Consider the following 26,792-nt stretch of genomic DNA (forward strand, 5'->3'; position numbering starts at 1 on the left):
ACGTATGAGTGTGTACTCACAGTGAGGTTCATAAGGTGGAGGCGGATCTCCACATGGGACACACTCCATATCTTGAAAGCCACCAAGCTTAGTCTTTCTGTAAAAACTGGAAAAAAAAAAAAAAGGATTGAGATTCAACAAGGGAAAGAGACATAGTTTATAACAAATCAAAGTTAGTCCACGTATTGCTATACAGTCTGAAAAATGACAGCCTGTAAAACAAATTAAAGTTTTTTTTGTTATCTTGAGTAGTGTTTTATGTTTGTACTGCGAATCCCCTTCCCGTTTCTTTCCTACAACGATATCTTATTGCAGGGGTGGCCAAGTCCAGTGCTCAAGGGCCTCCAGCAAGTCAGGTTTTAAGGATATCCCTGCTTCAGCACAGGTGGCTCAGTCAATGACGGATTAAGCCACCTGTGCTGAAGCAGGGATATCCTTAAAACCTGACCTGTTGGTGGCCCTTGAGCTTTGGACTTGGCCACCCCTGACTTTTCCCCGTGCGCACCCCTCCCTCCCCTCCCCCAATTTACTAAACATGGCTCCTATTTCTTCTTACAGGAAATAGTGGATTTTCTTATAAAAGCTGCAGTTCAAGCAATATCTTACGTGTGTGTGTGTGTGTTTTTATAAATAAATCAGTTCTCTACTGTGGAGAAAATACTTGTAGCATTTAAAAAAAAAACATTTTTAAAGACATGTTAATGTATTCTAATGTAACAAGCATTTTTGTTTCTATTGCAACCATTTACAAAGTCACATCCCCTTCCTTTTCTGACAGGCTCTGGCTCGAGCCCCGCCCTCTCTCTAGCAGTGCACCAACTATATCTAGTCACATGATCTTCCACACAGAACTTTGCATCTTGGGTACTTCTGTAGCACTAAGATTTAATGAACCCCCGAGACGAATCTTTTCCGATCGATCACAGGAGAACGGATTGGCAACTTAGCTAATCACTTGTCAGTGTGCAGATTGTATTAATGCACATATTGAATGGTTTTTAAAATGGCAGCTTGCACATCGACTTTAATGGACATACTTTATAGGATATTACATGGAGTGGTTATCTGCACTGCTGACACTTGGTTTCTGTTAATAATGTATATTTTTTTCCAGCAGTTTCCTTTTTAATTATGCGTGCCACAATTCTTTAACGCTAGAGGGGCTAGAATACAGTACCCTAAAAAGGGGTAAATTACAAAAGGTCATACCAAATGGCCAAGTCATACTTCTTCAGAAAATATCTTGAGGCACATTATTGCATAATAAATTATGTTCTTTACATTGAAAAATAAAGTGTGAGGCTTCAAATGGAATAGTATAAAATGTAAAGAAGGGCAAAAAAAAAAACTAGTGATATGCACTAACATTTCTCAACTTGCCTCTTCTGTTATCTGAAAATGCACTTACTTGATCTTAAACAGACAAAAGAGAAATCTACAAATTATAGTCCCGTCCCCCTCTCCCCTGGTTCGGTAACATGTATAAACATTTTGCTGGATTTCCTACAAATGGATGTTGTGATTTTCCAAGACTGGGTTTAGAACACAGCCCTGGACACTGCAAATTTAGATTCCCAACCACATGCTTTCTTTAGAGCGTGTATGGGCAGCTAAGATATACCCATATATACACCTGCATTGCAGGCCTCTTTTAGCTAAAGGGTTATAATTAAGCTTTGGGTCAGAATACATTCATTTAATAATTGTAGACATTTTTATATATTGTTTAGTGTTTGCACTATAGCAATTCTAATATGTGGGTAAGTGAAAGTGTACTTTTAACCGAGTTAACGCATGCAGCTGTTTAATCCTTTTTTTCCTATTGTAAAATACACTAAGTAGTTATACAAATATAGACTTAAGAGCTTATTTCTGAACAGCAAAAGGCTACATGGAGTCTCATACCACAAAACAAGAAAAACGTGCAGCCGTCATTCCAAAGTAGTGATCCGGGTATTTCTTCAGAAGTCCTTACAGGAACATATGCTCCACAAAAAAAATGTTTTATCCCCCTAGGTGGGAAGCAGGGTGTTTCGGGAGCCGAACTCCATTCATTTCAGCTCCTGGGTCCCCCTGCTTCCAGAGATACACAACTCCGTACAGGGTGCTGGTAGCAGCTCCGCAGGTTTAAATCTCCCGGTCACGCAGGCCAATAGGAAGTCGCAAGGGATGATGTCAAGGCTTCCTATTGGCACCGCGGGAGCTTAAAAAGGCGCCATTTTGAAAGCCCTACGTAGCAGCATCTCCTACGCAGGTAAGTATCTAGGGATGCAGGGGTCCCCGGAGCTGAAATTCCCGCATCTCAGCACCGGGGACCCCCTGCTTCAAACCTAGAACTATTTAAAAAAAACAAAGAAAGGAAAGCAGGATTGCTGCTTTTTGAAACATTTATTAATGACTGTTTCTCTATGCACAACCAATGACAGAAAGAATTACCGGCAAAGTGTTTGAACAGGATGAAGAATAGAAAGTAAAGAAACTTTCCACCGTAAGAGGCCAGAGAAAGCATTAGGGCACCAATACACAAAACAAAGAACACATGTCTTGTTTTTGAGTTTTAAGGATGGATCTTGTTTAATTTATTTGTTCAGCTACAGTGAAGTTATTCACATGGTGTATTGAACAATATGTAATGTAGCTTACAGTTTGAATTGTAGCAATAACACAAGTTTAGTTCATTCTCGACTGATTTTATAAGGAAACTGTTTTCTTAGCGTCGGCTTTCATTTTTGTAATGAGGCATACAATGTTTTTTTTGTTTGTGAAAACAAGTCATTACTTGGGAATGAATACTTCCAATTCAAATCAGATGTTACAAAAGAGGCAGAGTATTTAACTTAAAATTGTGGCTTTCTAGTAGCATAACCTACACTTATACGGCAATTGATTTGCTGTACAGACTTCATAAGAATGTAACTTTTTGGTATTTGCAAATCACATTCAAATCTCATCTTTAGTTAACTCCTCACCTTCTTCTACGTGTCACATGAACACTGACCGACCGGTATGACACGAATTATAGGTTAAATATCTGAAAGTTGATTGGCTAATTTCCGGGTGTTATTCTCCCAGTAATGGCTGGAAACATGGACACCTTTTGAATTAGTCATGCCCTCAATGTTCTCTTACACACCGTTACCCATTCCAATGAATTTATTGTGATCCTAGAAGGATTGTTTTCTTCTATGATAAATCCCTGACCACGAATTTTTATTAAATAACTTGCTGGTTTGACTGGCACCTACAAAGGAGTCCTCCTGGTCTGAGCTCATGTACCCGTCACTGCCCTCTCTTTGTTAAGGACTTGCCCCAGCACAATGGATAGGAGCAGCAACCGGTATATGAGCTCAGACCAGGACTCCTCTTCTGTAGATCAAGGTTTGCAACACTCAAAATAACAGTGTTAAAGGCTCCTCCGGACATTACTGGACTAATAATGAATGACCTGTTTTTGTGGGATTATTACTTAAATACAATAAGTACCAGTGCTTGTTAGTAGAAAGCAGTAGTTTACAACCTACATTTTAGGTAAAAGGACAAAGGGCATAAAAATGTTTCATGATACCACCTGTTTTGTGAGTAAATATAAATAATATAATATATACTTTTGGGGACTTTTTATAATATACTGGCAGAGTCCCGGAAAATCCCCCAATACAGAGAAGTCACTCATAGCAATAAAAGGGACCGGATCATGTTGTACAAGTACAAACATTTCTGAAAATCAGTGTGACATTCCACAAAGCTCTAATTTCCTCACAATTTGGATACCAACGAAAAGTAGGTGGGGGAGGTCATTATTGAAAATTTGACAAGTATAAGTATTTTTATATCAGTTTTGACATTTAATTTAAAACAGTCTGATTGCTGGAAATGGGTTACGATGTTTGAAAACACTGTCTGGCAAATGCTTTAAAACAATAGGCACCCCAAGTTTTAACCAATTATACATATCATGGTGATTGTTCCATTTGGTCCTAGGTGGGACTGCACTTATAACCCCTTCAGCACTGGGATGACCCTCTGCAACACACTGCCTGGCTCTTGTCAATAAGGAAACTAAAAACTGGAATATGTTGCTCTGTTCCACAACCATTTTAAACAAAATTATTTTATTAAGGTTTACTTTTGTGTCATCTCATGTCCATAATAAATGACAATACAAAAAAAAGTCAAGATCACGCTTACTGACTGGTACTTTCCAATCTGTGGCCATTTCAAGCTCCAGAAAATTTGCATCTTTCAAGATCATCATCATTTACAAAACATATTCTCAATAGAGAAGATGGAAATAATAACATACAACAATATTACATTTAAACAAATGGGTACAACAGGTAGAGAAGTCCATGTTCCAAGAAGCTTAAAAAAAAAAAGGAAGAGTGAAAACACAAGGTGGGGGGAGAGAGAACTTGCTTGTGTGGAGTTGCTGCTCAATGGTGTGTCTAGTACATGTTTTGCTCTTCCTTGGGTATTTAGTAACAGGTGTCATGGTGTTGACTACAGGAGGTGTAAGTATATCAAGAAGAAGTTGGCTTAAAAAAAAAAGCGTGTTTATGAAACTTTTAAGTGTGCAAAGAGGGGGGGGGGGGGTGAGAATCTGATGTTTTTGCAGGGTATGGAATAAAATAGTTAAGGAGTAGCTCTTCAAATATCTTGAGGCATGGGTGAGAAAGTATTATGGAAGAAGAGGGAAGGAGGTCGTAAACAGACGTGGCGATATTTGGCGACGAGGTGAAAGGTATAAAGATGTACAGTGTCTTGAAGAGCTTTCTTGGCAAGGACAAAAATAAATAAATTGGTTCTGGGTGAGTATGGCAGCCAATCTAGGGACTTGCACATGAACGCAGCAGAGAAGGAGCAGTGTCTGCTTTTAGTAGGGAGTGAAAACGCAAGTATAGGAATGAAATTAAAGGGAGGCGAAATTAGACATTCCATTTTGGACATGTCGAGTTTGAGGTAGCAGTGTTACACCAACATGGAGATGGAGATTGCATTAAGACAGACACGCACTTGGAGAAAGGGAGAAACGTGGGAATCAACAGAATACTGCATGTGATTAATATGTGATTTCAACAGAGGTGTGTTTTTTGACCAAACATGTGATTTCTCATGTCTCTGTCAGGAATCGGCGTTCTCCTCGCTCCCCACACAGAGCACTCCCTCCCCGCAGGGAGCCCCTGGACACACAAAACAATCCTGCCTCACCGGCCTCCACGGCTCCTCGCGAGGTCGCGGGATCACTCCCCTCGGCGATTCCTCTGCTCAGCGCCGGGCGCGCCCACGCCCTCCTGCACGCACACCTGCACCATCCACTGGCTCGGTTCACACGCGTACATGAGTTACGGAGCACGCTCAGTCTGCACACTCTTATTCCCGTCCCCCGGACCTCAGGCTCCGCCCCCGCACACTGCACGGGCATACTCAGGTTACTAAAGAGACTCACCTGGCTTGTTATGCCTGCACCAATCTGCAGTGTCTCCCTCTAGCTCTTCCTGTCCCGCCTCCGTTCCTAATTGGACCTTCCTGCTTTATCTAGCTCCTCTCTGCTCTCAGTCTTTGCTCGACATAGTCTCTGTATGGAAGTACTTCTGGATTCTCTCAGTGTTTTCACAGGTTCTGACGCAGCTCGTACGACTACCCCCTCTGGCTCTCGATCTCGGCACTCCTTGGACAACGCTCACTCTGGTAACCCCTTGAACACGGCTTGGACTACGACCTATCTCCACTCTCTGACTTCGGCGAGGCATCATTCACTCTATCTCTACAACTGGTACCGGCAAGTATTGTCTACCTTACTACACCCGGCCTGGCAACGCTTCATACCACACTCCGGACACGCTCCCTTTGCTGTGGGTGCGTGTATTACCACTTACCCCTTCAGCTCAGGGGACGGGTCTGGTCTGCGGGCAGCACCGGCGTAACAGTCTCCAGTGACCTCTCAGAGGAAAGCTATGACATTTGGTAATGTACTGTACATGGATTTCTATTTTATGTTTTACTCTGTTATTTTAAGAAACTGTCCTGCATTTACTATACTTGTATGTTCTTGTAACACTTTCTGTAATCAAAGCACTGTATTTTTATATAAAATGAAAACATTTAATAAGTGATGTTTGGGCTCTTAATGAACCGATTGCACGCTCTGGAGAGAGTATTTACATTTTCTGACATTTTGCTACAACAGATTGCATGTTAAGTGCATAGTTTTTCTATCAAACAGGGACCCGAGACCACGGCAAATGTATTAATTTAGCATATTTTATTTGCATTTCTCGGGTGGTGGAAGCATATACAGTAGATATGATTGCAATTGTTTAAGGGGTTAATATTAACTAATTTAAGGTACTATGCGCAGGTGAAAGGTGAGTTGGCTAGAGTAGCCGTGTGTATTAACCCTGGTTGCATAAATCACGTGTTCACTTGTGTACTGTTCGTGACAGATGGTACATGGGGGCAGATTGAGGGACCTTTGCAAAGGTGAAGAGTGGGACAGCTTGCGAGCAGAGTATTAGGCTGCCGCCAGGCATAGAAAAGGCGCTCGTGCGCTGCACCCTGCTCGTCCGGGCGATTCGTGGCTAGCTAGGCGTGCGCTCCTGGGGGCACGGCCATGACGTCACAGAGCTGGTTCGCCCTCATTGGGCGAACCGCTCATGTGACCCGCTTGCGAGCAGAAAAATCACATTTGCTTGCTCCAAGCGCCGATCGGGCGCAGGCGTTTGCTCACGCAGGCCACACACATTGCCGCAATGCGTTTCATCACGGCCAGCGTGAGCGCGCCCGCCCGCTCAGCACCACCCTGGAGGAGGCCTTAACACTTGTCCCAAATGCAGGTCACGTGCTCACATGTATGCCATACCTGACAAGTGGAGATAGATATACAGAATATATATATAACTCTGTGCCAGGACATACTTGAAAATGAGAAGTAACTCAATGTATTAATTCCTAGTAAAACATTTTATAAATAAATATGTGCAGTGAAAAAAACAAGATAGTGTTCTGGTGCAAAAGAATGTCTAAATTAAAACAAACATGATTGAATAGGCTTGCTGCTTTCATTCAGCTTTCTTTTTTTTTAAATGTCTAAGAATAAATCATGCCACACAAGAGTACAGGGGAGACAATTTAAAGGAGTATTTCCATTCCGTATGTTTAGTTCATTTACCATGAAGGAACTAGTGAAATAATCCATTCACAAACAAAGGGTTAATGAGCAGCAAGGAAGCCTGTCTAAGCTGTATTTAATTGATCTCCATTTGTTTGAATGGAACACAGCATTCTTTACAGCGGAGAACCCGGAATGCATCATTCAAAGCAGTCGCTTTATACTGGACAAGCATAGGTTTAATAAACAGATCCTGAAATCACTGAATTAACATGGTCCAGAATTTAAGGGTGCCGATTTATCCAATAAAAACCTATTTTGATATTTTACAAATCATATTATATTACATTTAAAGGTTAGGAATGCAAGTGTTTTTATAAATACCTAGATAAATAAACCAGTATTCCCAAAGTAAATTAAATTGGTGTACAACGTAACCTGGTCATTTGAGGACAGTTTCCTATAATATTTCCTTTGGTCAATGAAAATGATGGTGTCTCTTACCCAAGTCATTTAAAATCAATAAATATTCCCTATAGAATTTATTTTCAAACTTTTACAAAAATAAAATATACATCCATGTGCATGGATGAACACCATGTAATATAAGAACCATATTTTACAGAGACCATTTGAAACAGAAATTAAGCCATAGAAATACTCACCCGGGTAAACAATCTCCACACATTGCATTATTGTTGGCTGTACAGTTGGCTTTCTGGAAGCGGTTAACTGTAGCACAATCCAAACAAGGTCTGCACTTTTGAAAGCCCCAGTCCTCCTTGAATCTGTTAGGCCTACACGGCAAACACTGCGCGTCCTCTCCAAGTCCGAAGCCGCATTCCTGTAAACAAAAATTAAAAAGCAAAAAGCCTGTCAGTGGTCACCAAGCAATCTCGTCACATCTTCAAGTTTCAATAGATACCCCTGTCATAATGGTATTTACAGTATTTTACACCTGGGGTACAGAGCGAAAAGGGACTTTTCCAAGGTCCCAAGGAACTCAAATACAAAACACGTTCTCCCAAAGACCATGTCATTGCCATTGAGCTTCCCCTTGAATACAATGTTCTGAAATGAGTCCTACTTGGTTTAGCCATTTTACCAATACGATTTCATGCTTTTTACTTAATTTGGCCCCTGCTTGTATTGATCACACCACTGAGTCCATCTCTCAATTTCTTACCGGTATTCTATACATCTGTATCTTTTATACACCCATGATTTATTTAAAAATGTTTATCATATGCTCTTGATTCCGTAGTGCGTAGACCACTGCCTTCTCAACAATAACCTAGCCAATGACAATCTAGGCCAGTAGTCTCCAAACTTTTCAGTACTAGGGACACATTGTATATTCTACACATTTTAGTGTGCCAAAGAAATGATTTTTAAATTATATATTTTTTATATTTTATAAATGAATTAAGTTTTATTTGAATCTTTTTGGGATAATCAGCATCATATGATTCAGAACAAAAGAGAAATGTGACAATTACAAAGAAAGGATGCTGTGCGTACACTGGGAAATATGAGCAAAAATATATATATTTCAAGTTGCTGCCGGACGGATAAAATCTTGTGGGGGGCCTGATGTGTCCCCCGGGCTTAGTTTGGAGACCCCTGATCTAGGCTAATGGCAAATGCCTTCTTTATGGAATTTCTCCAATGGGAACCAGCACTCATGGTATAGGACAACCACTGTCCTATTCAAGGAGAAACCCGTCCTACATATTTTGGACGACTGCCTTGCAGAAATACTAATGATCGCACCCCAATGTCTTCAAATATATCATGCACATTTGTAATACATTATTTTATTCTGTTATTGTGTATGCCCTACAATAACAAATAGATATTTTTCCAAGGATTTGCCTTACCGAGCATTTACTTTTATATCTGAAAACACACCTCTAAGGATACTCAACACCCCCTCCACACGAAGCTATCCTCAGTTTTACAATGAGCAGCCACTCATACCTTTGGTTTCCACATTGACCCTTATTCCCTCTAGACCAAGCTCTCATGAGCAAGGCTCCCAATCCTTACTGTATCGGTTTGCATTGATTTGTTCTTATCCTGTGTCATTCTGTTTATGTAACTACTGTTCCTACATTGTAGCGCGCAGCGGAATAACTCAGCGCTTTATAAACAAAAGGTTAATAAACTCTGGTGCTCTTACCCATCTCCTTGAGTAGGTAAAGACCCTGTCTTACAGTGACGTAAAAACACAGAGCCATAGCCTCAATAAGGTTTCAGCTGTTTCAAATGTCATGTTGCATAAGGTTAGCTCCAATGACGCACAATAACTGTACTAAAAAGGGCATATTTGCAAGATCATTGTTATTTTGACTCATTGGAGCCAACTGCATGCAGCATGAAATCCTATCTGTACCATGTCTCTGAAGGCTAAATCCTATCAGCAACATCCCTTCTTCAGTGCTCACAATGCTGCAGTAACTGGGACATATTCATAATGAATACTGGAGAAATCAGATATTTTAAACTAGCCTTGTACATTTTATATCATATTTAGCAGGAACAGAGAGTCATTGTTTTATTGTCAAAAAAATATGTATCCCATTTATGTGAACAGTAAAAACCAATTGGAAGCAAAAGAAATGAACAAATACACTTTTTTTGGATCAAGTAAGTAGGACCAGTGCTTTAATGATCACGGGGCTTATTGAAAACAAAAAGCAGCTCTTTCAGCAGGCTCAGATGTTTTTCCCAGTGCTAATAATCTCCCTTACTTCTGTAGGCAACAGCTAGTCATCCACTTTATTCGAGAAACCCCCAAGCATTTGAATGATAAAAGGTTTTCAAGGACTCCCACTGCTGCATTATTACAAGCTTATGGTAGAATTCTGTGAGGCATCTGTTTTCTAATTAAGCCAGGCATGTGAACGTTCAGAAGCTAGAGAGAAGCGTATACAGTGGTTTTCCACTTGTATGAATATAAAACCATACCTTTTACATTCATCACTTGTCTGTTGCCAAATGAGCCTATTGCAGTACTGTACATGCCCCTTGCAGTAAAGGTGTTAAAGCACTATATCATCTCCACTTAACATAGGTATACTACAATGAAAAACAACGCTGGGGATGATTACAGCTTCTTTTGGACAAGAAAAAAAAAAGTGGTGTTTCTGCACTAATTACGATCAAAAGTTGCCTGTCTCTACACTTTCTAAATCTTTACAAACACCCAGAAAAAGCATGCAATGCCCTTTCCCTACAGGTTTCCATGGTAGCACACGCTATGGGACGACTTCCTATAGATGGAGACCAGTCACATTGTGTAGGCAGAGGGTAAACCCTCCTACCTACAGTTTTAATTATTCCCTTGGCTGACCTACTGTAGAGAAATTAAAACAGAGACAAATATTGCATGCTATGATGGTTATTATGGACTAAATGCATACAAATTCAGAGCATTTTGAAATACCTGGTCTCCGATTGGACACATTTCTGGGCATTAGTAGTTAGTAATGCCCAGAATTTTTGGCACCTTGCCAAAATCAGAAAGCATGGATTTAATTAATTATGTTGCTGGTGCGTGTAGGTGGAAAGTCCGTAGACGGTCTAGGGAAGTGGGTGGTAGTCCGGTTTGGAAGGGGAGATCAACCAGTAGGAAGGAGGGAGTGGAGATCATCTGGGAGGCTGGGTGTGAGATTCTCATGGGGGGATGAGAGGGGGGGGGGGAGGGTTTGGCATTAGTGGCCAGGTAATGTCTTGTTCTTCATGGATTATTACTTCATTCAGAAACACCAAAAAGGGAACTTTCATAATTGGGAGGGAATCATGTGTCGGAAGCCGACAGGAACAGAGTAATTTCTCTTTTTTTCCTGGGTGTCTTCCAATGGCAGCACATGCCATGGGAATTACCGTAGCAATATAAACAAAGTGCATACATTCTTTGCAGTTACATCACTGCTGCTTGCAGAACATTTCTCCCAAATGTGGCCCCTGCAGAAGCTTGTACATCACTAATTTAATATGTTATGAAAATGTGAAGCGCCCAGCAAACAGCAGGTGCTCGTGTGATACCCACTGGGACTGCCTTACATGCTTGTTGGAAAGCTTCTCGAACGCATTCTGTAATGTATCCCGAAATCGCAGATTGACGATTGAAATCCTTTTCTTGGACAACGAAATAGGACAAACAAATTATCTGTCTGAATTATTCTCCATTTTGTAGATAACATTTAAGTGCCCTTAGGAGATCTAGGTTATGACGCACGGATACTTTCTTGTTGCACTCTGTGGCCATGAGGTCGAGATCTGGCGTATTTCACTGGTGACAAACCTGAGCGATAACATCCTGATCGAGGAGTCCCTGCACTCCAGGCAGGATTTCGTAACAACTTAAAAAACTGCTTTGATATTTATTTGCCCTGGAATATACTCCGCAAAGATAGCTTCCAGGTTATTTTCTGCCTGAACAAGGACGCCAATAAAAGGGGAAAAGAAACAAGCGCAAAAAGACTGAGTTTAAAAGGATACGATAAGAGTCCATAAATAATGGTTTCTTTTGATGGGTGCCGCACCGGATAGCAAATGGGTTCGTTCTAAGCCACTTGAGTAGTTGAAGGGGGTTTCCAATGCACACAGTCTCATCAAAGTATAAAAAAAAAGGGAAACCTCTTACTGTTTGAAATGATAATTGATTTCAGTTTAAAATCTGATGCCCTGTTCTGAGACCACATAAGATTACGCTCATCTCCTGCAGATTTATAGGCAAGCTGCCCTGAAATGCTGCCCACTGACCTTGGGCTACAACTGTGTAGTTCCCAACCAGCCTGCCTTGCATCCATAGAGACTCCGTATTTGTCTTCTAGAGGCACCGCTGCTGAACCCTGCTCACCTGGTTAAATGCATTACTTCCCCTGATGAGATATTCTTTTGGTACTGTTCAAATTGCCATCCTAGGTTTTCAAAAATGTGTTTTAAGCAGGAAGCATGTACAACCTTGCACACTGCACTGTTTATAGCCATGGACATGAAACCCTGGAGCCTCATACCCCTATGTTTACTTTTTATGTGCTATACATAGTGTATTCTCATTCTTTGTGACACAAAGAATACATACTTGCTGCTATGAAAATGGCAGAAACGCACTAATCAGTACAAAGTACATGTCCAGAAATAGGAAAAGAGGGGGTTACATTTTAAATGAAACACTGCTTTAGAAAAGGCTATAGCGGTTATACGTAGCTGGAGGTTTGATTCCTGTCTCTGCAAATAGTCATCTGTGTAATTCTTAGGCTATCATCTTCCATCTAGACAGAGCTAGAAATGTGCTTCTACATTCTACCCTGGTAGTAAATGCATGCACGCCTCGGAGGTACACTCTACCCTGGTAGTAAATTCATGCACGCCTCGGAGGTACACTCTACCCTGGTAGTAAATTCATGCGCGCCTCGGAGGTACACTCTACCCTGGTAGTAAATTCATGCACGCCTCTGAGGTACACTCTACCCTGGTAGTAAATGCATGCACGCCTCGGAGGTACTTTCTACCCTGGTAGTAAATGCATGCACGCCTCGGAGGTACTTTCTACCCTGGTAGTAAATGCATGCACGCCTCGGAGGTACTTTCTACCCTGGTAGTAAATGCATGCACGCCTCGGAGGTACTTTCTACCCTGGTAGTAAATGCATGCACGCCTCGGAGGTACACTCTACCCTGGTAGTAAATGCATGCACGCCTCGGAGGTACACTCTACCCTGGTAATAAATGCATGCACGCCTCGGAGGTGCACTCTACCCTGGTAATAAATGCATGCATGCCTCGGAGGTACACTCTACCCTGGTAATAAATGCATGCACGCCTCGGAGGTACGTTCTACCCTGGTAATAAATGCATGCACGCCTCGGAGGTACGTTCTACCCTGGTAGTAAATGCATGCACGCCTCGGAGGTACACTCTACCCTGGTAGTAAATGCATGCACGCCTCGGAGGTACACTCTACCCTGGTAATAAATGCATGCACGCCTCGGAGGTGCACTCTACCCTGGTAATAAATGCATGCATGCCTCGGAGGTACACTCTACCCTGGTAATAAATGCATGCACGCCTCGGAGGTACGTTCTACCCTGGTAATAAATGCATGCACGCCTCGGAGGTACGTTCTACCCTGGTAGTAAATGCATGCACGCCTCGGAGGTACTTTCTACCCTGGTAGTAAATGCATGCACGCCTCGGAGGTACTTTCTACCCTGGTAGTAAATGCATGCACGCCTCGGAGGTACTTTCTACCCTGGTAGTAAATGCATGCACGCCTCGGAGGTACTTTCTACCCTGGTAGTAAATGCATGCATGCCTTGGAGGTACACTCTACCCTGGTAGTAAATGCATGCACGCCTCGGAGGTACTTTCTACCCTGGTAGTAAATGCATGCACGCCTCGGAGGTACTTTCTACCCTGGTAGTAAATGCATGCACGCCTCGGAGGTACTTTCTACCCTGGTAGTAAATGCATGCACGCCTCGGAGGTACTTCTACCCTGGTAGTAAATGCATGCACGCCTCGTAGGTACTTTCTACCCTCGTAGTAAATGCATGCACGCCTCGGAGGTACTTTCTACCCTGGTAGTAAATGCATGCACGCCTCGGAGGTACTTTTTACCCTGGTAGTAAATGCATGCACGCCTAGGAGGTACTTTCTACCCTGGTAGTAAATGCATGCACGCCTCGGAGGTACACTCTACCCTGGTAGTAAATGCATGCACGCCTCGGAGGTACTTTCTACCCTGGTAGTAAATGCATGCATGCCTCGGAGGTACTTTCTACCCTGGTAGTAAATGCATGCACGCCTCGGAGGTACTTTCTACCCTGGTAGTAAATGCATGCACGCCTCGGAGGTACTTTCTACCCTGGTAGTAAATGCATGCACGCCTCGGAGGTACTTTCTACCCTGGTAGTAAATGCATGCACGCCTCGGAGGTACTTTCTACCCTGGTAGTAAATGCATGCACGCCTCGGAGATACTTTCTACCCTGGTAGTAAATGCATGCACGCCTCGGAGGTACTTTCTACCCTGGTAGTAAATGCATGCACGCCTCGGAGGTACACTCTACCCTGGTAGTAAATGCATGCACGCCTCGGAGGTACACTCTACCCTGGTAATAAATGCATGCACGCCTCGGAGGTACACTCTACCCTGGTAGTAAATGCATGCACGCCTCGGAGGTACACTCTACCCTGGTAATAAATGCATGCACGCCTCGGAGGTACGTTCTACCCTGGTAATAAATGCATGCACGCCTCGGAGGTACGTTCTACCCTGGTAGTAAATGCATGCACGCCTCGGAGGTACTTTCTACCCTGGTAGTAAATGCATGCACGCCTCGGAGGTACTTTCTACCCTGGTAGTAAATGCATGCACGCCTCGGAGGTACTTTCTACCCTGGTAGTAAATGCATGCACGCCTCGGAGGTACACTCTACCCTGGTAATAAATGCATGCACGCCTCGGAGGTGCAGTCTACCCTGGTAGTAAATGCATGCATGCCTCGGAGGTACACTCTACCCTGGTAGTAAATGCATGCACGCCTCGGAGGTACGTTCTACCCTGGTAATAAATGCATGCACGCCTCGGAGGTACGTTCTACCCTGGTAGTAAATGCATGCACGCCTCGGAGGTACTTTCTACCCTGGTAGTAAATGCATGCACGCCTCGGAGGTACACTCTACCCTGGTAATAAATGCATGCACGCCTCGGAGGTACACTCTACCCTGGTAATAAATGCATGCACGCCTCGGAGGTACGTTCTACCCTGGTAATAAATGCATGCACGCCTCGGAGGTACGTTCTACCCTGGTAGTAAATGCATGCACGCCTCGGAGGTACTTTCTACCCTGGTAGTAAATGCATGCACGCCTCGGAGGTACGTTCTACCCTGGTAGTAAATGCATGCACGCCTCGGAGGTACTTTCTACCCTGGTAGTAAATGCATGCACGCCTCAGAGGTACTTTCTACCCTGGTAGTAAATGCATGCACGCCTTGGAGGTACACTCTACCCTGGTAGTAAATGCATGCACGCCTCGGAGGTACTTTCTACCCTGGTAGTAAATGCATGCACGCCTCGGAGGTACTTTCTACCCTGGTAGTAAATGCATGCACGCCTCGGAGGTACTTTCTACCCTGGTAGTAAATGCATGCACGCCTCGGAGGTACTTCTACCCTGGTAGTAAATGCATGCACGCCTCGTAGGTACTTTCTACCCTCGTAGTAAATGCATGCACGCCTCGGAGGTACTTTCTACCCTGGTAGTAAATGCATGCACGCCTCGGAGGTACTTTTTACCCTGGTAGTAAATGCATGCACGCCTAGGAGGTACTTTCTACCCTGGTAGTAAATGCATGCACGCCTCGGAGGTACACTCTACCCTGGTAGTAAATGTATGCATGCCTCGGAGGTACTTTCTACCCTGGTAGTAAATGCATGCACGCCTCGGAGGTACTTTCTACCCTGGTAGTAAATGCATGCACGCCTCGGAGGTACTTTCTACCCTGGTAGTAAATGCATGCACGCCTCGGAGGTACTTTCTACCCTGGTAGTAAATGCATGCACGCCTCGGAGGTACTTTCTACCCTGGTAGTAAATGCATGCACGCCTCGGAGGTACTTTCTACCCTGGTAGTAAATGCATGCACGCCTCGGAGATACTTTCTACCCTGGTAGTAAATGCATGCACGCCTCGGAGGTACTTTCTACCCTGGTAGTAAATGCATGCACGCCTCGGAGGTACACTCTACCCTGGTAGTAAATGCATGCACGCCTCGGAGGTACACTCTACCCTGGTAATAAATGCATGCACGCCTCGGAGGTACACTCTACCCTGGTAGTAAATGCATGCACGCCTCGGAGGTACACTCTACCCTGGTAATAAATGCATGCACGCCTCGGAGGTACGTTCTACCCTGGTAATAAATGCATGCACGCCTCGGAGGTACGTTCTACCCTGGTAGTAAATGCATGCACGCCTCGGAGGTACTTTCTACCCTGGTAGTAAATGCATGCACGCCTCGGAGGTACTTTCTACCCTGGTAGTAAATGCATGCACGCCTCGGAGGTACTTTCTACCCTGGTAGTAAATGCATGCACGCCTCAGAGGTACTTTCTACCCTGGTAGTAAATGCATGCACGCCTTGGAGGTACACTCTACCCTGGTAGAAAATGCATGCACGCCTCGGAGGTACTTTCTACCCTGGTAGTAAATGCATGCACGCCTCGGAGGTACTTTCTACCCTGGTAGTAAATGCATGCACGCCTCGGAGGTACTTCTACCCTGGTAGTAAATGCATGCACGCCTCGTAGGTACTTTCTACCCTGGTAGTAAATGCATGCACGCCTCGGAGGTACACTCTACCCTGGTAGTAAATGCATGCACGCCTCGGAGGTACTTTCTACCCTGGTAGTAAATGCATGCACGCCTCGGAGGTACTTTCTACCCTGGTAGTAAATGCATGCACGCCTCGGAGGTACTTTTTACCCTGGTAGTAAATGCATGCACGCCTAGGAGGTACTTTCTACCCTGGTAGTAAATGCATGCACGCCTCGGAGGTACACTCTACCCTGGTAGTAAATGTATGCATGCCTCGGAGGTACTTTCTACCCTGGTAGTAAATGCATGCACGCCTCGGAGGTACACTCTACCCTGGTAGTAAATGCATGCACGCCTCGGAGGTACTTTCTACCCTGGTAGTAAATGCATGCACGCCTCGGAGGTACTTTCTACCCTGGTAGTAAATGCATGCACGCCTCGGAGGTACTTTTTACCCTGGTAGTAAATGCATGCACGCCTAGGAGGTACTTTCTACCCTGGTAGTAAATGCATGCACGCCTCGGAGGTACACTCTACCCTGGTAGTAAATGCATGCACGCCTCGGAGGTACACTCTACCCTGGTAATAAATGCATGCACGCCTCGGAGGTACACTCTACCCTGGTAGTAAATGCATGCACGCCTCGGAGGTACTTTCTACCCTGGTAGTAAATGCATGCACGCCTCGGAGGTACACTCTACCCTGGTAGTAAATGCATGCACGCCTCGGAGGTACACTCTACCCTGGTAATAAATGCATGCACGCCTCGGAGGTACACTCTACCCTGGTAGTAAATGCATGCACGCCTCGGAGGTACACTCTACCCTGGTAATAAATGCATGCACGCCTCGGAGGTACGTTCTACCCTGGTAATAAATGCATGCACGCCTCGGAGGTACGTTCTACCCTGGTAGTAAATGCATGCACGCCTCGGAGGTACTTTCTACCCTGGTAGTAAATGCATGCACGCCTCGGAGGTACTTTCTACCCTGGTAGTAAATGCATGCACGCCTCGGAGGTACTTTCTACCCTGGTAGTAAATGCATGCACGCCTCAGAGGTACTTTCTACCCTGGTAGTAAATGCATGCACGCCTTGGAGGTACACTCTACCCTGGTAGAAAATGCATGCACGCCTCGGAGGTACTTTCTACCCTGGTAGTAAATGCATGCACGCCTCGGAGGTACTTTCTACCCTGGTAGTAAATGCATGCACGCCTCGGAGGTACTTCTACCCTGGTAGTAAATGCATGCACGCCTCGTAGGTACTTTCTACCCTGGTAGTAAATGCATGCACGCCTCGGAGGTACACTCTACCCTGGTAGTAAATGCATGCACGCCTCGGAGGTACTTTCTACCCTGGTAGTAAATGCATGCACGCCTCGGAGGTACTTTCTACCCTGGTAGTAAATGCATGCACGCCTCGGAGGTACTTTTTACCCTGGTAGTAAATGCATGCACGCCTAGGAGGTACTTTCTACCCTGGTAGTAAATGCATGCACGCCTCGGAGGTACACTCTACCCTGGTAGTAAATGTATGCATGCCTCGGAGGTACTTTCTACCCTGGTAGTAAATGCATGCACGCCTCGGAGGTACTTTCTACCCTGGTAGTAAATGCATGCACGCCTCGGAGGTACTTTCTACCCTGGTAGTAAATGCATGCACGCCTCGGAGGTACTTTCTACCCTGGTAGTAAATGCATGCACGCCTTGGAGGTACTTTCTACCCTGGTAGTAAATGCATGCACGCCTCGGAGATACTTTGAAGTGTTTTATCATTGAAAATCCCCGTGTAGATTATCATACATTGCTAAATCCAAAATGTCATTTGATAAGATATTAGGTGAAAATCACTATAGGATATTGCATGGATTGCGCCTTTAAATTGCTTTAATGCAGTAGGACACCAGATATGCAGCACTCTTTACAGTCCTGGACAGCACTAAATAAATTAATAACATTGCCACATATACATATGTAAAATGTAGCATGTAGTATCTTGCATATGCAAACAAAACTTTACCAATAAAGCTTGGTTTGAGTTAATGGTTTCCTAAAAAGACGGTTGTGTTTGCAATTTACAGAGCATGGAGCACTTCCGTTTGCAAATAAAAGAATGTTGTTTTCAAAAGTCTATTTTGCAGATTAAGAAAAAAAAATACAATAATTGGTTCAAAGGGCCGACTTTGATATGTGTGCCAAGGACTCAGGGTCTAAATGTTTAAAGTACTTTGTGCAAAAAGCCAATTTCCTGGTTTACTGCTGAGAGAAGATCATGTTAAAAGCAAAGCACTGGCATTCTGACCTAAAATGAGATATGGAGTGTAATGAGGCGAACATGTCTTAATAAAGAAAGGACACTGAGCCAGACACAGATATCCTATCCCTGGGAAATGTGTGGCTTGTATTTTAAAGCATCACTCATGATAACAGGCAAAAAAAAAAAAAGTTATTTTTTTACCCTTATACTAAAAAAATTGAAACAAAATAAATGTTCCTCAATTCTTATATCTATTTTTCACAATTGAAGAGAGAAATCCACATAGAATTAAAAAGGATAAGGAATGTACCCAACAATTTCCTCTCCAGCAGTCTAAACCATACAGCAGCTAGTCAACTCCAGTCCTCAGCGGCCCCCAACAAGCCAGGTATTGGGAATATCCCTGCTTCAGCACGTGGCTAAATCAGTGGCTCAGTCATTCTGACTGGAGCTACCTGTACTGAAGTAGGGATATCCTTAAAACCTGGCCTGTTTGCTGCCCCTTGAGGACTGGCATTGGCCATCCATGCCCTAGAGCAGGGGTGGGGAACCTTTTTTCTGCCAAGGGCCATTTGGATATTTATAACATTGTTCGCAGGCCATACAGACACAGACAGGCAGGCACACAGCAGGCATGTAGGCACACAGAATCCTGGCCCCCTACCTCTGGTAGTTGCTGCTGCTGGGGGGATCGTGTAGGGCGGATGCTGGGGTAAGTGCAGGGGGAACTGCTGGAGAAGCATGGGGGAAGGCTGCAGGGACTGCTGCGGGGGAAGTACGGTGGCTGCTGGGGGATTGCTGGGGCTAGTACGGTGGCTGCTGGGGATCGTGTAGGGCTGCCGGCGCCTCACACCACCTCCTCCCGATCGGGCGCGCGGCGGCCATTTAAAAAAAAAAACATTAGCGCGACCCCGGTTATAGCAGTTGCTTTAGCAGGGCCAGACCAAATGATTTCGAGGGCCTTATACGGCCCTCAGGCCCGAGGTTCCCCACCCCTGCCCTAGAGCATAGTAGTTGTAACACAAAAGGTGGAATACTTTCCTTCATAAATCGTAGAGGGCAGCGCAGTAAGGGGGTTTCCATTTAGGATGAAGTGTGTCTTTCATAGAATCAGATCTTTGCACTGATAACGTTTCACGTTAACGATCTTAAAAAATAAATAAATAAAAAAGCCACCACGACGTCTGAGCTTTGATTCCAATTCCTAAGTAAAATCGAAAAGGGACGGTCTCTGTAAGGGGGCCTAAGCAAATTAAACACATATTTAATGCAACAATAGTCTTTTGAAGCCATTTTACATTGAGCAAGATCTGCCCTACCTTTCCACAAGCAGCAGAGTATCTTCCCTCTGTTATCCTACTTCTGCTAGGAAGAGGATCATGCCCAATTATGATGACATCATCACTGGCCAAGGCCAACCTAACCCAAAGGGCTAATTTATTCAAGAAAATAACGCTTGTGATTACTGATCAAAGTCTCTGCAGAAAAAGACAACTGGACACTCATGAGCACAGTTGTGTAGAGTTTATTACAAAGGTCAGTATTTCAGTCCCACCCAGAAACCTTCAAGGCAACCTCACCTTGATAAACATCACTGGAGTGACTGAAACGTTGGCTATGTCGATAAATTTTTCACAGACACATTAATGCCTGCGATGTCCACTGGGAGAACTCCTGGCTGGGGACAACAGTGGTATCGGGTGGCAGGGCACTTTTTTTTGAAGTCCATATCTTGCAAACTCTTAAGAGAACGGACAAGGCGACGCCTTTCTTCATACTGTACCTTCCTTGTCCCTCTGAACATCCCACAAGGCTGTTAGTAAACAGAATATATACATACCATACATACGAATACTAGTTTGCTCTTTATTCAGGACAACTGTCTAATCAGATTAAATGAGGCTATACTGTACCCTACAAACTGTGGAAAGCCCTGATGAATGAAACATACTTGCATACAAAAGCATGATAAGTAAACTCATAGAAGATAAATGTAAAAGTGAAAGAAGATAAATGGGCAGTCTTTAAAACATTGTTAGAAAAGCACCCTTGGGTAATAAGTATAAAAGAAATAAGTCAAAACCAATGTGGCTAAATAAACAGGTAGGGGAGGAAATGGACAAGAAGAAGAAGGCGTTTAGATTTTTTAAGTCAGAAGGGACAGAGATATCATATCAGAATTATAAGGAATGTAACAAAAATTGCAAAAGGGCAATCAAATTAGCAAAAATGGATAATGAAAAAAAGATTGCAATAGAAAGTAAGGTCAACCCTAAAAAGTTCTTTAAGTACCTTAAAAACAAAAAAATGAGAAAAGAAAATATAGGACCCTTTCAGTGTGAGATGGTTAGGCAGATTATTGGAGATAAGGAAAAAGCTGAGGTATTAAACAAATTCTTTGCCTCTGTGTTTACCAGGGAAGAATCAAGTTCAATAGTAGTGCCACAGGAGGAAGCCACAACCTCCATATTAATGAACAATTGGTTAACTGAGGAAGAAGTTCATAAGCGACTTGAAAAAAATTAAGTAAATAAGGCACCTGACCTCGATGGCATACATCCAAGAGTTCAAGGAGTTAAGCTCAGTAATAGCCAAACCATTATATTTAATATTCAAGGACTCCATTTCCACAGGCTCAGTACCACAAGATTGGCGTAAAGCAGATGTGGTGCCTATATTTAAAAAGGGAGCTAGATCACAACCGGTAAATTACAGACCTGTAAGCCTGACTTCAATAGTACGGAAACTACTTGAAGGTTTAATACGGGATAATATTCAGGAATACCTAATGGAAAACAAAATTATTAGTAATAGTCAGCATGGATTTATGAAGGATAGATCTTGCCAAACTAACCTTATTTGTTTCTTTGAGGAGGTAAGTAGGAATCTAGACCAGGGTAATGCAGTTGATGTGGTCTACTTAGATTTTGCAAAGGCTTTTGATACGGTTTCACACAAGAGGTTGGTGTACAAAATAAAGAAAATTGGACTCAGTAATAATATATGCACTTGGATTGAAAATTGGTTAAAGGATAGACAACAGAGGGTTGTCATAAATGGAACTTTTTCAGGTTGGGCTAAAGTCGTGAGTGGAGTACCTCAGGGATAGGTACTGGGACCCCTGCTTTTTAACGTGTTTACTAATGACCTTGAGGTTGGGATCGAGAGCAAAGTCTCCATCTTTGCTGATGATACTAAATTGTGTAAGGTAGTAGAATCAGAGCAGGATGTAATTTCTCTTCAGAAGGACTTGGAGAGACTGGAAACGTGGGCAGGTAAATGCCAGATGAGTTTTAATACAGATAAATGTAAGGTTATGCATTTGGGATTCAAGAATAAAAAGGCGACTTACAAATTAAATGGAGCTATATTGGGGGAATCCTTGATGGACAAGTATTTAGGAGTGCTTGTAGACAGCAGGCTTAGCAATAGTGCCCAATGTCATGCAGTAGCTGCAAAGGCAAACAAGATCTTATCTTGCATTAAACGGGCAATGGATGGAAGGGAAGTAAACATAATTTGCCCCTTTACAAAGCATTAGCAAGACCACACCTTGAATATGGAGTACAATTTTGGGCACCAATCCTAGGAAAAGACATTATGGAACTAGAGAGAGTGCAGAAAAGATCCACCAAATTAATAAAGGGGATGGACATTCTAATTTATGAGGAGAGGCTAGCTAAATTAGATTTATTTACATTAGAAAAGAGGCGTCTAAGAGGGGATATGATAACTATATACAAATATATTCAGGGACAATACAAGGAGCTTTCAAAAGAACTATTCATCCCACGGGCAGTACAAAGGACTCGGGGCCATCCCTTAAGGTTGGAGGAAAGGAAATTTCACCAGCAACAAAGGAAAGGGTTCTTTACAGTAAGGGCAGTTAAAATGTGGAATTCATTACCCATGGAGACTGTGATGGCTGATACAATAGATTTGTTCAAAAAAAGGTTGGACATCTTTTTAGATTGGAAAGGTATACAGGGATATACCAAATAAGTATACATGGGAAGGATGTTGATCCAGGGATTAATCCGATTACCAATTCTTGGAGTCAGGAAGGAATTAATTTTTCCCCTTAATGGGGTTTTTTGCTTGCCTTCCTCTGGATCGATAAGTAAGTATAGATATAGGATAAAGTATCTGTTGTCTAAATTTAGCATAGGTTGAACTTGATGGACCTGCGTCTTTTTTCAACCTCATCTACTATGTAACTCCTTCACTTGGTTGCATATTCCAAAGTAGCACTTCTGCTCTAAAAAAGTTTCCTTGTGTAAATATCCAACTAAAATATTTCCTGAAATTGTACTTGTTTAAATCCTTGTGTTTTTAATAAAGTACAGAGCTCATATAAAATAAAGCAGCGCTCCATTTCACAGCGTGCTTTTATCTACCAAAAAGAATGCTGCGGTTTCCTGAGGAGGACGTGATAACGATCGTGTGCTTTTGTGGTGACAGTTGCTACCCCTTCTCTGCCAACTAAGTTTAGAATCAACTGCAGGTTACTCCAGAAGTGACAGCATTACCATCCTTCTGCGTCTTATACTGCCAGAAGCACACGTGTACTAAATGGAGTCATGTCCTTAAAATGTGGAGGATAGTGCAAGAAGTGCAATATTCCATTCAGTAAATGACATGCAAACATCATGTAACACAGCGGTGCGCAAACTGGGGGGCGCAAGATTAGTTAAGGGGGGCGCGGTGGTTACAGAGGTCCCGCGCCCTTCCCCATGGCATTTAAATTAAAAGCCAGGGGAGGTGCGAGGCTTCTGTAACACACTTACCTGCTGCCAGCCGAGGTCATGTGACGTGACGTTGCCGGTACGCGGCGTCAAATGACGCAACATCACATGACTCGCGACGTCAATTGACGCCAGGTTCAGTCCGAAAGGGGGGGTGGGGGACTTTGCGCACACCGGATTTAATAGCTGAAGGCAGGAAAAATGAAGAACAAGGCTGTAACCCGATGTAGTTACCTTTACAAACAGGTCACAGATATTATGATGGGGAAAAATGTTTACATATATTTTTACATGAAGTGGCTCCATGTTTTGTCAACAAAAACTCAAACTTGAAGTTGGAAAAAAACAAAAACAAACAAAAAAACAGGAAGTTCTCAATAGGGCATCTACACAGCTTGAACAGGTTCAACCAGGACATTAGATTTACAATATGTTACTCAGCAGAACTGCACATTTAACACCTTTTATAATAGGCTTAGAATTGCACATTTAAAGCCTGTATATTAATAATAATATTAATATTGTATCATTGTTCTCTTTAGAGACTTTCATAATAATAATAAACCACGGATAAGGCAAGAAGGAGGTTCTATCCCAGTTACAGTGTTACTTGATAACTTTCCCCCCCCCCCATTAATAATGTACTAGTCAAATTTATGGTCTGAAATCCAATTAGGGAAAATGAGAATGATAAAGGAGAGAGGAGGCAGAGATAAAAGCATTAAACCTACACTAAACTTCAAGGGACCAGGATTACCAACATTTAAAAAAATGAAAAATAACTAAAAACCTTCTGCTTGCCTGATATTTTTAGATCACCTACTATTAAATATAGTTACTGTCTACAGCGATGATCCACAAAAAAAATGCCCCAGTTCCTTAATACTTGGGGTCCATGGATCAGACCACAGGGCCTGGGCCTCCACTAGGCCCAAACAACACAGAAAAAGGCAAGCGCGGAAGTTGGAGACCCCCCCCCGCCTGTTCGTAAAACCTCCCTCCCCCCCTCCCCCACTTTTTCCCCTCCCTTCTTTACCCTCTACAAGAAAACCCTATTAGTCATCACAGTATTTTATTTAACTAAACTTGTTACTATGCGTTTATGATATTACTGTACCCATACCTGTATGTGATTGTTACCAACAATAAAAAAGATTGATTTAAAAAAATATATAGTTACTGTCATTAGGTAAATTAGTTCCATGTGGGATTGAATCTTAAAGTAGCAATCCCTCCCTTTTTTCTACATTGAATCTTGTTTAAAAAAAAAAAAAAAATCAAATTGGCCCGCGGTAATTTCTGTTCTGTGACCCAACAGTTCCAGAGATATATAACGGTTAAGTTATGAGTGTTGAAGCAGGAGATTTAAATGGCCACCCAAAGGGAAGCCACAAACTAGGATGTTGCAGACACCCATTTATCTGGGGCACCTGCAAGATTTGACTGGCCATTTTGTTTCCCATGGAGGGGTTTCAACACTGGAAATTTCACCAGGAACCTTAGGACCAACTGGTTTGTGAGGCAGGATACCAGCTTAAAAAAAAAAAAAATCTATATAGTACACTATATTAATGTAGTGTAGACAGAATATATTGCACATGGGCATACACGGAACACTTGTGTTAACACTAGTTTACACTGTGGCTGAAACCAGCTGTAAAATTGGGGCATAGTCTGTTTTAGTCCACAATAATTAAAATAAATAAAATCGATCTCTTGCGATTAAATTATTTTAGTAATTCAATTCTGTGGCAAACAGAAATAACAGAGACATAACATAAAACACAGACAAAGCTCAGTGCACATCCAGAAAAACTTATATACGGTACAGTGCCTAAATATACATGTATAAATAACTAATAAATAAAATGGTCTTTTAGTTTAACATTTTGGCCAAATTGTTGTAAGCCCTTGAGCCAAACTTCACGGCAGACCACGTTTCAAGGGTCCCTACACTAATATAAATTCTTAATAACCTGTGCATTGCCAGGAAGAATGATTTATAATAAATCTGTCAATATAAGTTGCAAAATGTTCTAAGTCTGATTGAAGCTTTTATTAACCTGTACATTACCAGGAAAAGCACTGTAATAGATTTGTCACAATCACACTGCATGCAGGCAAGTTCCCCTGATAGTTGGAGATGCCATGGAGTGAGCTTTTAACCATTTAAATGTGGGAGGGAGTGAGCTTCAATTGGATAGGAGGTTGCCACCCTCCAAAACAGCCAAGACTAGCTGCACAAGAATTATAAAACATACAGAACACCTACAAGCTCAAATTGAACCTCCATGGCATCTCCAACTATCAGGGGAACTTGCCTGCATGCAGTGTGATTGTGACAAATCTATTACAGAGTGCTTTTCCTGGTAATGTACAGGTTAATAAAAGCTTCAATCAGACTTAGAACTTCCTGGCAATGCACAGGTTATTAAGAATTTATATTAGTGTAGGGACCCTTGAAACGTGGTCTGCCGTGAAGTTTGGCTCAAGGGCTTACAACAATTTGGCCAAAATGTTAAACTAAAAGACCATTTTATTTATTAGTTATTTATACATGTATATTTAGGCACTGTACCGTATATAAGTTTTTCTGGATGTGCACTGAGCTTTGTCTGTGTTTTATGTTATGTCTCTGGTTTTAAATACATATTGCCATGCTCAGTAGCACTCCTCTGTGAAACTTATATGCTTATATATATGTTGTGGGTATTTTGGGGGTTCAATTTGAGCTTGTAGGTGTTCTGTATGTTTTAAACAGAAATAACAGCCCAACTTTAACATGTCTCCTATAAAAACGTAACACAATTATCCTCAAAAAGCATTACTTTTTTGACTCACAAACTTTCCACTTCCACAGAGTAATAAAATAAAAGCATGACAAGCCATGAAACATTTTGTTCTAATCTGCACTGATGTAGGATTTACAATATATGAGTTAGTAGACTGGACAAAACTCAAAATTCAGTGATTGATACAAATATATGATATTAATTAAATCCACATAAGTCCTTTTACTTAAAGTAGTTGACGGTGTTTTTCCTTTTGAGTATATATTTTTACATTACCCACATACCACAATCTTTTCCTAAAACGCAATGGCAACATTTTGCTGAATAGGCAAATAAAAATCCCCAGGAAAATCAATTGTGGCCGATTAGCAAGGGGAAAATAAACCTACTACAGTATATAGAATATAGCAGCGGTGCGCAAACAGGGGGGCGCAGGGTTTACAGAGGCCCCACGCGCTTCCCGAAGGCACTTAAATTAAGTGCCAAGGGAGCAGCAGGGCCTCTGTAAACCTTTACTTACCTAGGCTCCGGCGGCTTCCTTCCTGCGTCGCCATGGCAACG

The 26,792-nt window shown here is 42.7% G+C and overlaps 1 protein-coding gene across 4 annotated transcripts in view; it reads right to left on the reverse strand.

The window, feature by feature from the left end:
* Positions 1-26,792, reverse strand: part of TNFRSF19 (TNF receptor superfamily member 19) — an 82,310-nt gene that overhangs the window by 38,343 nt on the left and 17,175 nt on the right. For all 4 annotated transcript variants that reach the window (XM_075592240.1, XM_075592243.1, XM_075592242.1 and 1 more), the window contains exons 4-5: positions 7,774-7,952; positions 21-106 (exon numbers count right to left, since the gene is read on the reverse strand). In XM_075592240.1, coding sequence (XP_075448355.1) covers positions 21-106; positions 7,774-7,952 — 265 coding nt within the window. The remainder of the gene's footprint in view (positions 1-20; positions 107-7,773; positions 7,953-26,792) is intronic.

This window comes from Ascaphus truei, chromosome 3 (assembly GCF_040206685.1).
Source record: "Ascaphus truei isolate aAscTru1 chromosome 3, aAscTru1.hap1, whole genome shotgun sequence".
Taxonomy (NCBI): domain Eukaryota; kingdom Metazoa; phylum Chordata; class Amphibia; order Anura; family Ascaphidae; genus Ascaphus; species Ascaphus truei.